Source organism: Triticum urartu, chromosome 1 (assembly GCF_003073215.2).
Source record: "Triticum urartu cultivar G1812 chromosome 1, Tu2.1, whole genome shotgun sequence".
Taxonomy (NCBI): Eukaryota; Viridiplantae; Streptophyta; class Magnoliopsida; order Poales; family Poaceae; genus Triticum; species Triticum urartu.
In genome coordinates, this window is record NC_053022.1 from 493,043,732 (window position 1) to 493,059,136 (window position 15,405).

Genomic DNA, 15,405 nt, shown 5'->3' on the forward strand with positions numbered 1-15,405 from the left:
CAACCAACTGTGCCACGTGGCGCAAACTGGTTGACGGCGGTGGAAAAACTTTTGAAAAAAAAAAGATGAACATGACGATTTTTTTTTTGAAATGTTTTTTTTCTTTTTAGTTGGAGGTGAGGACCTCATGTATTTTTTTAAATGAAGGGCTATGCAAAGTGGTGCTTGCTGGTAGGCTGCGGTAGTATTTTTTTCTTTTTTTTCTTTTTAGATGGAGGTGGGGATTTTTCTAAGATGTTTTTTAGATGGTGACGAGGACCTCATGTATTTTTTTAAATAAAAATATGCGCATAACTTCCTCTCAAGCGGCGTCACAGGGTGCCGCCCCAACCACTAGTACCAATGCAAAGATTCGACACCACCTGCCGACGCGGATGCAGGAATCCCCATGGCCATGGGTTGCTGGCTCCTGGTGCCGGGGACCTATCGACCCGATATCAAGAACATCTACAACTGGACGCCTCAAACCTCTCTCATACGCCGGGGGGACGACCCGGTCATTGACTGGTTAAAAGACAAGATCTAGATGAATGTCTCAAACCGACCTCAAACACACTGGCTGACCGGCAGCCCTCGTATCCAAACCAAATATGGGGTAGATATTGGGAGGCCTGGGCGCGTCCGTCACGCCAGACCTGGTTCACGCTGACACATATGATCCCACATATATTCGTCCTCATCCCCTCCTTGGACCAAACCCTAGCCACTTCACTCCACTCCCTTCCACTCAGCCACCCAAGCTCCCGCCCGACGATCTCCGACCTTTTTCGGCATGACGGGCAGCGGATCCGAGTCCTACACCTCCAAATCCGTTGACCCTGAGCTCATCTCGCGCGACCCCGAGGAGGAGATGACCGTCCAGCTTACGCTTCGCCTGTCCCTGGAGGAGGCTGCTTGACGGCAATGCTCGAACTCCTTTCGTCGGGAATCCATTGTGTCCGCCTAAATGTCGCATAGATCCGCCGCACCAGCAATTTACCTAGTGATTAGTAAAATGCTCATGCATTGCTACGTGCTACAATCCATATAAATGGATCAAACAATGATCTTCTCCAAGGTCGAAGCTCATTTCTCCCTTGTACCTCCGGACGTGTTTGGACATCAACCGGGCAGCGAACAGCTCCTCAAAATCTAACCGTCTGGACTGAAGGAAATACGCCCTAGAGGCAATAATAAAGTTATTATTTATTTCCTCATATCATGATAAATGTTTGTTATTCATGCTAGAATTGTATTAACCAGAAACATAATACTTGTGTGAATACATAGACAAACAAAGTGTCACTAGTATGCCTCTATTTGACTAGCTCGTTGATCAAAGATGGTTATGTTTCCTAGCCATAGACATGAGTTGTCATTTGATTAACGGGATCACATCATTAGGAGAATGATGTGATTGACTTGACCCATTCCATTAGCTTAACACTTGATCATTTAGTATTCTGCTATTGCTTTCTTCATGACTTATACATGTTCCTATGACTATGAGATTATGCAACTCCCGTTTACCGGAGAAACACTTTGTGTGCTACCAAACGTCACAACGTAGCTGGGTGATTATAAAGGTGCTCTACAAGTGTCTCCAAAGGTACTTGTTGGGTTGGCGTATTTCGAGATTAGGATTTGTCACTCCGATTGTCCAAGAGGTATCTCTGGGCCCACTCAGTAATGCACATCACTATAAGCCTTGCAAGCATTGTAACTAATGAGTTAGTTGCGGGATGATGTATTACGGAACGAGTAAAGAGACTTGACGGTAATGAGATTGAACTAGGTATTGAGATACCGACGGTCGAATCTCGGGCAAGTAACATACCGATGACAAAGGGAACAACATATGTTGTTATGTGGTTTGACCGATAAAGATCTTCGTAGAATATGTAGGAGCCAATATGAGCATCCAAGTTCCGCTATTGGTTATTGACCGGAGACATGTCTCGGTCATGTCTACATAGTTCTCGAACCTGTAGAGTCCGCACGCTTAAAGTTAGATGACGATCGGTATTATGAGTTTTGTGTTTTGATGTACCAAAGGTAGTTCGGAGTCCCGGATATGATCACGGACATGACGAGGAGTCTCGAAATGGTCGATACATAAAGATTGATATATTGGAATCCTATATTTGGATATCGGAAGTGTTCCGGATGAAATCGAGATTTTACCGGAGTACCGGGGGTTACCGGACCCCCCCCCCCGCGGGGAAGTAATGGGCCTATTGGGCCTTAGTGGAGAAGAGAGAGGGCAGCCAAGGGGTGGCGCGCGGCCCCCCTTGCCCTAGTCCGAATTGGACAAGGGAAGAGGGCGGCGGCCCCCCTCTCCTTCCTTCTCTCCACCTCCTCCTTCCCCCCTTCTCCTACTCCTACTAGGAAAGGAGGAGTCCTACTCCCGGTGGGAGTAGGACTCCCCCCTTGGCGCGCCCTCCCTGGTCGGCCGCCTCTCCCCCCTTGCTCCTTTATATACGGGGCAGGGGGCACCTCTAGACACAGAAGTTGATCTATTCCAGCCGTATGCGGTGCCCCCTCCACCATATTCCACCTCGGTCATATCGAAGCGGTGCTTAGGCGAAGCTCTGCGTTGGTAGCAACATCATCATCGTCACCACACCGTCGTCCTGACGGAACTCTCCTGTGAAGCTCTGCTGGATCGGAGTTCGCGGGACGTCATCGAGCTGAACGTGTGCTGAACTCAGAGGTGCCGTACGTTCGGTACTTGGATCGTGAAGACGTACGACTACATCAATCGTGTTGTGCTAACGCTTTCGCTTTCGGTCTACGAGGGTACGTGGACGATACTCCACCCTCTCGTTGCTATGCATCACCATGATCCTGCGTGTGCGTAGGATTTTTTTTGAAATTACTACGTTCCCCAACAGTGGCATCCGAGCCAGGTTTTATGCGTAGATGTTATATGCACGAGTAGAACACAAGTGAGTTGTGGGCGATACAAGTCATACTGCTTACCAGCATGTCATACCTTGGTTCGGCGGTATTGTTGGATGAAGCGGCCCGGACCGATATTACGCGTACGCTTACACGAGACTGGTTCTACCGACGTGCTTTGCACATAGGTGGCTGGCGGGTGTCAGTTTCTCCAACTTTAGTTGAACCGAGTGTGGCTACGCCCAGTCCCTGAGAAGGTTAAAACAACACTAACTTGACGAACTATCGTTGTGGTTTTTGATGCGTAGGTAAGAACGGTTCTTACTCAGCCCGTAGCAGCCACGTAAAACTTGCAACAACAAAGTAGAGGACGTCTAACTTGTTTTTGCAGGGCATGTTGTGATGTGATATGGTCAAGGCATGGTGCTATATTTTATTGTATGAGATGATCATGTTTTTAACCGAGTTATCGCCAACTGGCAGGAGCCATATGGTTGTCGCTTTATTGTATGCAATACAATCGCCCTGTAATTGATTTACTTTATCACTAAGCGGTAGCGATAGTCTTAGAAGCAATAGTTGGCGAGACGACAACGATGCTACGATGAAGATCAAGGTGTCGCGCCGGTGACGATGGTGATCATGACGGTTCTTCAGAGATGGAGATCGCAAGCACAAGATGATGATGGCCATATCATATCACTTATATTGATTGCATGTGATGTTTATCTTTTATGCATCTTATTTTGCTTAGATCGACGGCAGCATTATATGATGATCTCTCACTAAATTTCAAGGTATAAGTGTTCTCCCTGAGTATGCACCATTGTGAAAGTTCTTCGTGCTGAGACACCACGTGATGATCGGGTGTGATAAGCTCTACGTTCACATATAACGAGTGCAAAACAGTTGCACAAGCGGAATACTTAGGTTAAACTTGACGAGCCTATCATATGCAGATATGGCCTCGGAACACTAAGAGTAGATATGATCAACATAATGATGGTCACCATTGAAACTACTCCATCTCACGTGATGATCGGACATGGTTTAGTTGATTTGGATCACGCAATCACTTAGATGATTAGAGGGATGTCTATCTAAGTGGGTGTTATTAAGCAATATGATTAATTGAACTTAAATTTATCATGAACTTAGTACCTAATAGTATCTTGCTTGTCTATGTTGTTGTAGATAGATGGCCCGTGCTGTTGTTCCGTTGAATTTTAATGCGTTCCTTGAGAAAGCAAAGTTGAAATATGATGGTAGCAATTACACGGACTGGGTCTGTAACTTGAGGATCATCCTCATTGTTGCACAGAAGAATTACGTCCTGGAAGCACCGCTAGGTGCCAGAGCTGCTGCAGGAGCAACACCAGATGTTATGAACGTTTGGTAGAGCAAAGCTGATGACTACTCGATAGTTCAGTGTGCCATGCTTTACGGCTTAGAACCGGGACTTCAACGACGTTTTGAACGTCATGGAGCATACGAGATGTTCGAGGAGTTGAAGTTAATATTTCAAGCAAATGCCTGGATTGAGAGATATGAAGTCTCCAATAAGTTCTATACCTGCAAGATGGAGGAGAATAGTTCTGTCAGTGAACATATACTCAAAATGTCTGGGTATAACAATCACTTAATTCAATTGGGAGTTAATCTTCCGGATGATAGTGTCATTGACAAAATTCTTCAATCACTGCCACCAAGCTACAAGAGCTTCATGATGAACTATAATATACAAGGGATGAATAAGACAATTCCCGAGCTCTTCGCAATGCTAAAGGTTGCGGAGGTAGAAATCAAGGAGCATCAAGTGTTGATGGTCAACAAGACCACCAGTTTCAAGAAAAAAGGCAAAGGGAAGAAGAAGGGGAACTTCAAAAAGAACAGCAAACAAGTTGCTGCTCAAGATAAGAAACCCAAGTCTGGACCTAGGCCTGAGACTGAGTGCTTCTACTGCAAGCAGACTCGTCACTGGAAGCGGAACTGCCCCAAGTATTTGGCGGATAAGAAGGATGGCAAGGTGAACAAAGGTATATGTGATATACAAGTTATTGACGTGTACCTTACTAATGCTTGCAGTAGTACCTGGGTATTTGATAGTGGTTCTGTTGCTAATATTTGCAACTCGAAACATGGACTACGGATTAAGCGAAGATTGGCTAAGGACGAGGTGACGATGTGCGTGGAAAATGGTTCCAAAGTCGAAGTAATTGCAGTCGGCACGCTACCTCTACATATACCTTCGGAATTAGTTTTAGACCTAAATAATTGTTATTTGGTGCCATCGTTGAGCATGAACATTATATCTGGATCTTGTTTGATGCGAGACGGTTATTCATTTAAATCAGAGAATAATGGTTGTTCTATTTATATGAGTAATATCTTTTATGGTCATGCACCCTTGAAGAGTGGTATATTTTTGTTGAATCTCGATAGTAGTGATACACATATTCATAATATTGAAGCCAAAAGATGCAGAGTTAATAATGATAGTGCAACTTATTTGTGGCACTGCCGTTTAGGTCATATTGGTGTAAAGCACATGAAGAAACTCCATACTGATGGACTTTTGGAATCACTTGATTATGAATCACTTGGTACTTGTGAGCCATGCCTCATGGGCAAGATGACTAAAATGCCGTTCTCCGGTACAATGAAGAGAGCAACAGATTTGTTGAAGATCATACATACTGATGTATGTGGTTCGATGAATGTTGAGGCTCGCGACGGGTATCATTATTTTCTCACCTTCACAGATGATTTGAGCAGATATGGGTATATCTACTTAATGAAACATAAGTCTGAAACATTTGAAAAGTTCAAAGAATTTTAGAGTGAAGTGGAAAATCATCGTAACAAGAAAATAAAGTTTCTACGATCTGATCATGGAGGAGAATATTTGAGTTACGAGTTTGGTCTACATTTGAAACAGTGTGGAATAGTTTCGCAACTCACGCCACCCGGAACACCAAAGCGTAATGGTGTGTCCGAACGTTGTAATCGTACTTTACTAGATATGGTGCGATCTATGATGTCTCCTACTAATTTACCGCTATCATTTTGGGGATATGCTTTAGAGACTGTTGCATTCACGTTAAATAGGGCCCCACCGAAATCCGTTGAGACGATGCCTTATGAACTGTGGTTTGGCAAGAAACCAAAGTTGTCGTTTCTTAAAGTTTGGGGCTGCGATGCTTATTTGAAAAAGTTTCAACCTGATAAGCTCGAACCCAAATCGGAGAAATGTGTCTTCATAGGATACCCAAAGGAAACTGTTGGGTACACCTTCTATCACAGATCTGAAGGCAAGACTTTTGTTGCTAAATTTGGATCCTTTCTAGAGAAGGAGTTTCTCTCAAAAGAAGTGAGTGGGAGGAAAGTAGAACTTGATGAGGTAACTGTACCTGCTCCCTTATTGGAAAGTAGTTCATCACAGAAACCGGTTCCTGTGACACCTACACCAATTAGTGAGGAAACTAATGATGATGATCATGAAGTTTCAGATCAAGTTACTACCGAACCTCGTAGGTCAACCAGAGTGGGATCCGCACCAGAGTGGTACGATAATCCTGTTCTGGAGGTCATCTTACTAGACATTGACGAACCTACGAACTATGAGGAAGCGATGATGAGCCCAGATTCCGCAAAATGGCTTGAGGCCATGAAATCTGAGATGGGATCCATGTATGAGAACAAAGTGTGGACTTTGGTTGACTTGTCCGATGATCGGCAAGCCATCAAGAATAAATGGATCTTCAAGAAGAAGACAGACGCTGACGGTAATGTTACTGTCTACAAACCTCGACTTGTTGCAAAAGGTTTTCGACAAGTTCAAGGAGTTGACTACAATGAGACCTTCTCACCTGTAGCGATGCTTAAGTCTGTCCGAATCATGTTAGCAATTGCCGCATTTTATGATTATGAAATTTGGCAAATGGATGTAAAGACTGCATTCCTGAATGAATTTATGAAAGAATAGTTGTATATGATGCAACCTAAAGGTTTTGTCGATCCAAAGGGAGCTAACAAAGTGTGCAATCTCCAGCGATCCATTTATGGACTGGTGCAAGCCTCTCGGAGTTGGAATAAACGTTTTGATAGTGTGATCAAAAGCATATGGTTTTATACAAACTTTTGGAGAAGCCTGTATTAATAAGAAAGTGAGTGGGAGCTCTGTAGCATTTCTAATATTATATGTGGATGGCATATTGTTGATTGGAAATGATATAGAATTTCTAGATAGCATAAAAGGGTACTTGAATAAGAGTTTTTCAATGAAAGACCTCGGTGAAGCTGCTTACATATTGGGCATGAAGATCTATAGAGATAGATCAAGACGCTTAATTGGACTTTCACAAATCACATACCTTGACAAAGTTTTGAAGAAGTTCAAAATGGATCAGGCAAAGAAAGGATTCTTGCCTGTGTTACAAGGTGTGAAATTGAATAAGACTCGATGCCCGACCACCGCAGAAGATAGAGAGAAAATGAAAGATGTTCCCTATGCTTCAGCCATAGGCTCTATCATGTATGCAATGTTGTGTACCAGACCTGATGTGTGCCTTGCTATCAGTCTAGCAGGGAGGTACCAAAGTAATCCAGGAGTGAATCACCGGACAGCGGTCAAGAACATCCTGAAATACCTGAAAAGGACTAAGGATATGTTTCTCGTTTATGGAGGTGACAAAGAGCTCATCGTAAATGGTTACGTTGATGCAAGCTTTGACACTGATCCAGACGATTCTAAATCGCAAACCGGATACGTGTTTATATTAAATGGTGAAGCTGTCAGTTGGAGCAGTTCTAAACAAAGCGTTGTGGCAGAATCTACATGTGAAGCGGAGTACATAACTGCTTCAGAAGCAGCAAATGAAGGAGTCTGGATGAAGTAGTTCATATCCGATCTAGGTGTCATACCTAGTGCATCGGGTCCAATGAAAATCTTTTGTGACAATACTGGTGTAATTGCCTTGGCAAAGGAATCCATATTTCACAACAGAACCAAGCACATCAAGAGACGCTTCAACTCCATCCGGGATCAAGTCTAGGTGGGAGACACAGAGATTTGCAAGATACATACGGATCTGAATGTTGCAGACCCGTTGACTAAGCCTCTTCCACGAGCAAAACATGATCAACACCAAGGCTCCATGGGTGTGAGAATCATTACTGTGTAATCTAGATTATTGACTCTAGTGCAAGTGGGAGACTGAAGGAAATATGCCCTAAAGGCAATAATAAAGTTATTATTTATTTCCTCATATCATGATAAATGTTTATTATTCATGCTAGAATTGTATTAACCGGAAACATAATACTTGTGTGAATACATAGACAAACAGAGTGTCACTAGTATGCCTCTACTTGACTAGATCGTTGATCAAAGATGGTTATGTTTCCTAGCCATAGACATGAGTTGTCATTTGATTAACGGGATCACATCATTAGGAGAATGATGTGATTGACTTGACCCATTCCGTTAGCTTAGCACTTGATCGTTTAGTATTCTGCTATTGCTTTCTTCATGACTTATACATGTTCCTATGACTATGAGATTATGCAACTCCCGTTTACCGGAGGAACACTTTGTGTGCTACAAAACGTCACAACGTAACTGGGTGATTATAAAGGTGCTCTACAGGTGTCTCCAAACGTACTTGTTGGGTTGGCGTATTTCGAGATTAGGATTTGTCACTCCGATTGTCCGAGAGGTATCTCTAGGCCCACTCAGTAATGCACATCACTATAAGCCTTGCAAGCATTGTAACTAATGAGTTAGTTGCGGGATGATGTATTACGGAACGAGTAAAGAGACTTGCCGGTAACGAGATTGAACTAGGTATTGAGATACCGACGATCGAATCTCGGGCAAGTAACACACCGATGACAAAGGGAACAACATATGTTGTTATGCGGTTTGACCGACAAAGATCTTCATAGAATATGTAGGAGCCAATATGAGCATCCAGGTTCCGCTATTGGTTATTGACCGGAGACATGTCTCAGTCATGTCTACGTAGTTCTCGAACCCGTAGGGTCCGCACGCTTAAAGTTAGATGGCGATCGGTATTATGAGTTTTGTGTTTTGATGTACCGAAGGTAGTTCGGAGTCCCGGATATGATCACGGGCATGACGAGGAGTCTCGAAATGGTCGAGACATAAAGATTGATATATTGAAAGCCTATATTTGAATATCGGAAGTGTTCCGGATGAAATCGGGATTTTATCGGAGTACCAGGGGTTACCGGAACCCCCCCTCCCCCGGGGAAGTAATGGGCCTATTGGGCCTTAGTGGAGAAGAGAGAGGGCAGCCAAGAGGTGGCGCGCGGCCCCCTTGCCCCAGTCCGAATTGGACAAGGGAAGGGGGCGGCGGCCCCCCTCTCCTTCCTTCTCTCCACCTCCTCCTTCCACCTTCTCCTACTCCTACTAGGAAAGAAGGAGTCCTACTCCCGGTGGGAGTAGGACTCCCCCCTTGGCTCGCCCTCCCTGGCCGGCCGCCTCTCCCCCCCCTTGCTCCTTTATATACGGGGGAAGGGGGGCACCTCTAGATACAGAAGTTGATCTATTGATCTATTTCAGCCATGTGCGATGCCCCCCTCCACCATATTCCACCTCGGTCATATCGTAGCTGTGTTTAGGCAAAGCCCTGCGTCGGTAGCAACATCATCACTGTCAGCATGCCGTCGTGCTGACGGAACTCTCTCGTGAAGCTCTGCTGGATCGGAGTTCGCGAGACGTCATCGAGCTGAACGTGTGCTGAACTCGAAGGTACCGTACGTTCGGTACTTGGATTGGTCGGATCGTGAAGACACACGACTACATCAAACGCGTTGTGCTAACGCTTCTGCTTTCGGTCTACGAGGGTATGTGGATGATACTCTCCCCTCTCGTTGCTATGCATCACCATGATCCTACGTGTGCGTAGGATTTTTTTTGAAATTACTACGTTCCCCAACATGGACAGTCCGGGCTCCCTCAAATCTAGCCCATATATGTGGCAAAAATGTAGTTGTTTGGACTATCCGTCATATTATCTCTAACATGCGGTTCCAACATAAAAACCCTATCCTGTGATGCACCCTTCCCTTTATCCTGTCAGACCCTCTCATTCCTGCTCGATTTCTCACTATAGTGGGACATTTCTTGCTGGATCTCTCTCCTTTAAAACTAGATGAAGTCACCCCACCTTCGCCATGGCACCCTTCGTCCTTCACACCTTAATTCCCCACAGACCGCCAAGGAGGAGTCCCCCTCCAACCACCCCACTCAATACGCCATGTTCCCCTCCCATGTTCACGTCGGTCCGCCACCACCATCAAGGGGGACAAGGCGTGCTCCGGCCGTGAGGCCCCTTGACCCAATAAGGCAAATCCTATGCTCCCGAGCCGTTGCCATGTTGTAACATACAGTTGAATGTCGTGCATTACCATGAAACATAAATTAAACCCATTAAGCTATGCATGAAGGATGGTCAACCAGCTATGCCACGTGGCGCAAGCTGGTTGGCCGCGGTGAGAAATCTTTTGAAATATTTTTAGATGAAGATGTGGATTATTTTGTAAATATATTTTCTTCTTTTTAGATGGAGGTGAGGACCTCTAGTATTTTTTAAATGAAGGGTTTTACAAAGTGGCACTTGCTGGTAGGCTACAGTGGTATTTTTTTTACTTTTTTATATGTGAAGGTGAGGATTTTTTCCAAGATATTTTTTAGACGGAGGCGAGAACTCTATGTATTTTTTAAATGAAAACGGCGTACAATTTCCTCTCAAGCGGCGCCACAGGGTGGCGCCCCAACCACTAGTATGATGTATATTGTGGGGCATGCAACTGATATGCCACAGTGTCCTTTATTAACTCTTGAAAGTTGAAATAACGAACCAATGCATTTACCCTTCTATCCTAACCAAAAAGTTGTACAACTTGATGAAAAAAATGAAGGGCTCCCTTGTGCAATTTACTACAAAGCCATCTCTAATAAAAAGCAATTCGGCACATTGTCTAAATTAGGGAAATTATTCCGCTGAGACCTCTCATTTCTTGCTCTTATCACAAGACCCACTAACTCGTGTTCTAAATGAGCCAGTGGTCGATGTTGCCATACCAGGCCAGCAGAATTTTTTTAATTTCACATGGCATGATTTTTTAGATCGAATCATCATTTTAGTTAACACCTTTTGTACTTCAACAAATACTAAATGCAAAACAAGCAAACTTAGGAGGCCAATTCGGATAATTACCACTAGACAAGTAATCTTGAACTCATTTGGTGCTCTCTGAATAACTAAGAAAATCAGAGGATAATATACTAAGAATAACTTTATATTGCGGCAAAGAGAAGCAAATATTTATAATTGACCAATAAATTGTTACATCGCCAGATCATCGTATATTTAGAGACATCACAACTCCAGGTCATATGAAATTGAGACGACCCACTTTGTGATGTTGGCATTGTTTAACCAGAAGATACCACCCCGATCATTAGTGTTGACAACTCAATCAAGGGCAAGCCGCATGCTTGTGCTCGACATCTTCTGATAGAAAATCAGGAAAATGCACTTGCAGTCCTTCATGTAACCAATAGCGATAATACAATCCAACAAAATCATAGAATGATTTATTTCAATGGAGTTGAACATTTGTATTCTTATATATATGTGTGTGTGTCCTGCAAAAAGAATTGTTTCAAGACCAACAACAGTATCTTCTGTCCACAAGCCTAAACATATATGTATCACTGTGACTATCGTCCCCCACCCCCCCCCCCCCCCCTTATAAACTTCCTAACAATTATCTCGCGCCCCTGATTTTTAGGTGGGTGGGCCCCCTCCCCCCTTCTCCAATCCTAATTATCTAGGTTGCCCTTCACGTAAACAACATAACTTTATTTATATAAGTGTACCATTACTCATTGAAAGAGACTCACGTGATGAGGCTTTTTTTTGAGCATCAGTACAGACACAAGCGCTCATATACACACGTCTCCTCCCACTGAAAGCGCATCGCCAGAAATCCTGAAATAAATTCAGGAATAATGCGAGCACCAGGATTTGAACCCTGGTGGGTTGGGGATACCACTGTCCACCTAACCATTTCAACCACAGGTTGGTTCGCGTGATGAGGCTTTTTACACGTACGGTTGAGATCTTTCTAGAGGGAGAAAAAAAAGAATAGAGAGAAATCTGGAAACCGCCGCATGCACGGGAAGACAAAAAAATGCATGGCACCACAACATTGATATGATGCATTGTTGACCGGGAACTGCTTCGTCATAAAAAATGCAAGATGAATCCAAGATTCTACCCGGCCATATCCCAAGGTAATGCACCTGTCAGCGCGTGATTGCTTGATTAAAGACGTGAAAAAAAAACTCAAAAAACATCAAAAAAAAGGAACCTGGTTAGAAATAGTGTGCTGGGTATAACTTATCTATCTGTTTATCTTATCTAAATATCTATGTTTATATAGATATGATTTTATAGTTTATTTGAACTTTATTCTTATTTTTCTAATTTTTAAATTATTTGACTTTTCTAAATGAATGTTGATTTTTTTTTCATCTTCCTTTTTTTGTTTTGAAAATTTATGGTAGCCATGTCACTACTGTATTGAACATTAGGATCTAAACTTAGACTATTTCAGTAGTCAATTTTAAAAATATCGAATATCAAGTTCACATCGGTTTGGTTTCTTGCTCAAAAAATGTCACCGTGGTACAAAATATGTAAGATGATAGTGTCTGAGCATAAAATAATAAGATTAAAATTTATTAAGAATAAACTAGGAAAAACTCATAGAATATTTCCCAAGATAAAAAGAGGTACATTACATATGCATATCTAAAAATTGTTATGCATGAATTTGATGCAGTTGCAAATACATAATCCTATTTTCAACCTTTTCTAGAAAGATTTATCCTCGTCTAAATACTCGCTCAATGACAAAATGAAATTCATATTAGTTTAATCTTAAGTCAGACTTTGTAAACTTCAAACAAGTTTACAGAAAAATTATCAATGTCTACACTATCAAATGAGTACCATTAGATTCATCATGAAATATTTTTTCTTATGGTATATGTTTGATGTTGTAAATGTTTGCATTCTTGTATAAACTTTTAAGTTTAGTGAGTTTGACTTTGGACAAATCTTACTCTGACATGGATAACATATTGGTCTATATCGTGGACATATCAAATCAAAATATTGGTCGTAGCTTCCGATATATGAGCAGACAAGTGTGAAAATAGCTTTTACATAATGATATTTACTGATAGTTAGGAGTGTGCTATATATGTATCAGTAAACTCCAGTGCCAAACTATCAGCCGATATAACAGTTGTACCAGATCTAGAAGATTGGCAGTAGTTTAAAGCCAAGAATGAACTCGCTTTTGCTCGTAATAATATATTATATACAAGCAATTTTCGATTGTATACAAGCTGGGTTGCAGCGAACAGCACGAACCGGGCTGGGCTGGAGTAAGCCTTTTTGAATCAGGCGTAAGAGCAACTGGCCTGCTATAAGTATTCTCAAAAAGAAAAATCTGGCCTGCTATTAAGTTGAGGCTAGGGCTTTCTTTCATGGGCCTGCGAATGTGGGCACCCAGAAAACAAAAAACAAAAAAAACGAGGGAGGGGCTGCAGTGCAAATTTGGCTCTCACCCCATGCATGGGATCCGAACTCTGCTGAGCACTCGGAGGGGAGAGAGCCAAATTTGGCGCGGAATGCAGGGAGGACCAGTTCTCTCCTCTCTGCCACCACCCCACGCATGGGATCCGAACTCTGCGTTGGTCTTCTTCCGCTCCCCGTCTCTGCCTTGGTGTCTCGTCCACCCAATCCAAGGAAACGCAAGATCGAGCGTCCCGGTACACTTCCCAACCCTTGGAGACAAACAAATTCGTGTTTGATCGGTTTGCGAGGTAGTAGATCACGGAGAGATCCCGATCCGAGAGCGAGTAGGCACGCATCTAGCTCGTGGATCGATCGATCGATCGGAGTGATCGTTGATCCAAGATGAACGATGTGGACGTCGGGAAGCAGATCCAGCAGATGGTCCGGTTCATCCAGCAGGAGGCCCAGGAGAAAGCCAGCGAGATCTCCGTCGCCGCGGAGGAGGTATCTATATTTATCAATCGATCGATCCTCTGTATTAATTAACCAAAACTTTGAGGCCGAATCAATCTGAATATCTGATCCCTGGCTGGCTGCAGGACTTCAACATAGAGAAGCTGCAGCTGGTGGAGTCGGAGAAGAGGAAGATCAGGCAGGAGTACGAGCGCAAGCAGAAGCAGGTGGACATCCGCAGGAAGATGTGAGATCTCGTCTCGCTCTCTCATGCATGAAGGTGCATGGGCTGACCACTGAAACTGACGATGCTGATGTGCAGCGAGTACTCGATGGAGCTGAACGCGGCGCGCATCAAGGTGCTGCAGGCGCAGGAGGACGTCGTTGGCGAGATGAAGGAGAACGCGTCCAAGACGCTCGTCCGCGTCACCAAGGACACCAACGTCTACCGGAAGATCCTCAAGAGCCTCATCGTGCAGGTGAGTCGGTTAACTGTTGCTTCAGAAGAAGATGCAGTGCAGAGGGACTGACCAATGAAGGGATGGACGGACGGACGGAGCAGAGCCTGCTCCGGCTGCGGGAGTCGTCGGTGGTGCTGCGGTGCAGGGAGGCGGACCGCGTCCACGTGGAGCCGGTGCTGGAGGCGGCCAAGAAGGAGTACGCCGAGAAGCTCAAGGTGAACCTCCCCAAGATCATCATCGACGGCAAGGTCCACCTCCCGCCGCAGAGGGCCAACGACGCCGCCCACGGACCCGCCTGGTATGTTGTTGTATACTTGTAGGCATTACATCGCATAGCTGCACTGTCTCCTCCATTAGTGCTGATCGATCGCCATTGAACCTTCAACTGATTGTTGAGCTTGGATATGCACGGACATACATACAGCTCTGGGGGCGTGGTGCTGGCGTCGCAGGACGGCAAGATCGTCTGCGACAACACGCTGGACACCAGGGTGGATGTTTGCTTCAGGCAAAAGCTTCCTGAGGTACGTATCTAAACCTTTCAGTGATGCATCCTTAATCCTCATCGTCATGCAGCATTTGAAATGTTTCTCATCTTCGCCTTGTGTTGCAGATCAGGAAGAAACTCTACGGTCAGCAAGTGTCACAATAAGTCTCTTAATTTAGTGTGCGCTGCCATTGTGTGTTTTCTTCTTCTTCTTGAATAAAGCACCGCAACAGGGCGGTTCATGATGTGTTTGTTGTACTCTAATGTTCCTCTATCTATATATCGTCGGCTCATCGCCAACAATACCTACCTGCAATGATATATTCTTGCATTTGTAAGCTGTAACTGGGTATATTACCTCCGCATCACCTATCGCTTTAACTAGATTTCAGTCAGCTGACTTTTAGTTTTGTGGTCAGTCTATTTTCTGGCCGTTGGATTGTGTTTATAAGATTTATGTAGTTTTTCTTTTTTCTGTCTTTAACTAGATTTCAGTAGCTGA

General features: G+C 43.9%; 1 protein-coding gene across 1 annotated transcript; it reads left to right on the plus strand.

The window, feature by feature from the left end:
• The first annotated feature begins 13,904 nt into the window (after nt 1-13,904).
• Nucleotides 13,905-15,068, plus strand: LOC125536379 (V-type proton ATPase subunit E-like). Its single transcript, XM_048699594.1, has 6 exons — nt 13,905-14,006; nt 14,102-14,202; nt 14,278-14,434; nt 14,518-14,714; nt 14,841-14,940; nt 15,030-15,068. Exons 1-6 carry the CDS (start codon nt 13,905-13,907, stop codon nt 15,066-15,068), a joined length of 696 nt encoding a protein of 231 aa, XP_048555551.1.
• Nucleotides 15,069-15,405: the final 337 nt, after the last annotated feature.

What these genes read in the sequence shown, in the direction of transcription:
- LOC125536379 (XM_048699594.1), top strand. Translation starts at nt 13,905, where the DNA reads ATGAACGATGTGGACGTCGGGAAGCAGATCCAGCAGATGGTCCGGTTC. An exon ending in TCAAGAGCCTCATCGTGCAG is followed by an intron (nt 14,435 to 14,517) that starts GTGAGTCGGTTA and finishes CGGACGGAGCAG; the next exon opens with AGCCTGCTCCGGCTGCGGGA. An exon ending in TCAGGCAAAAGCTTCCTGAG is followed by an intron (nt 14,941 to 15,029) that starts GTACGTATCTAA and finishes CTTGTGTTGCAG; the next exon opens with ATCAGGAAGAAACTCTACGG.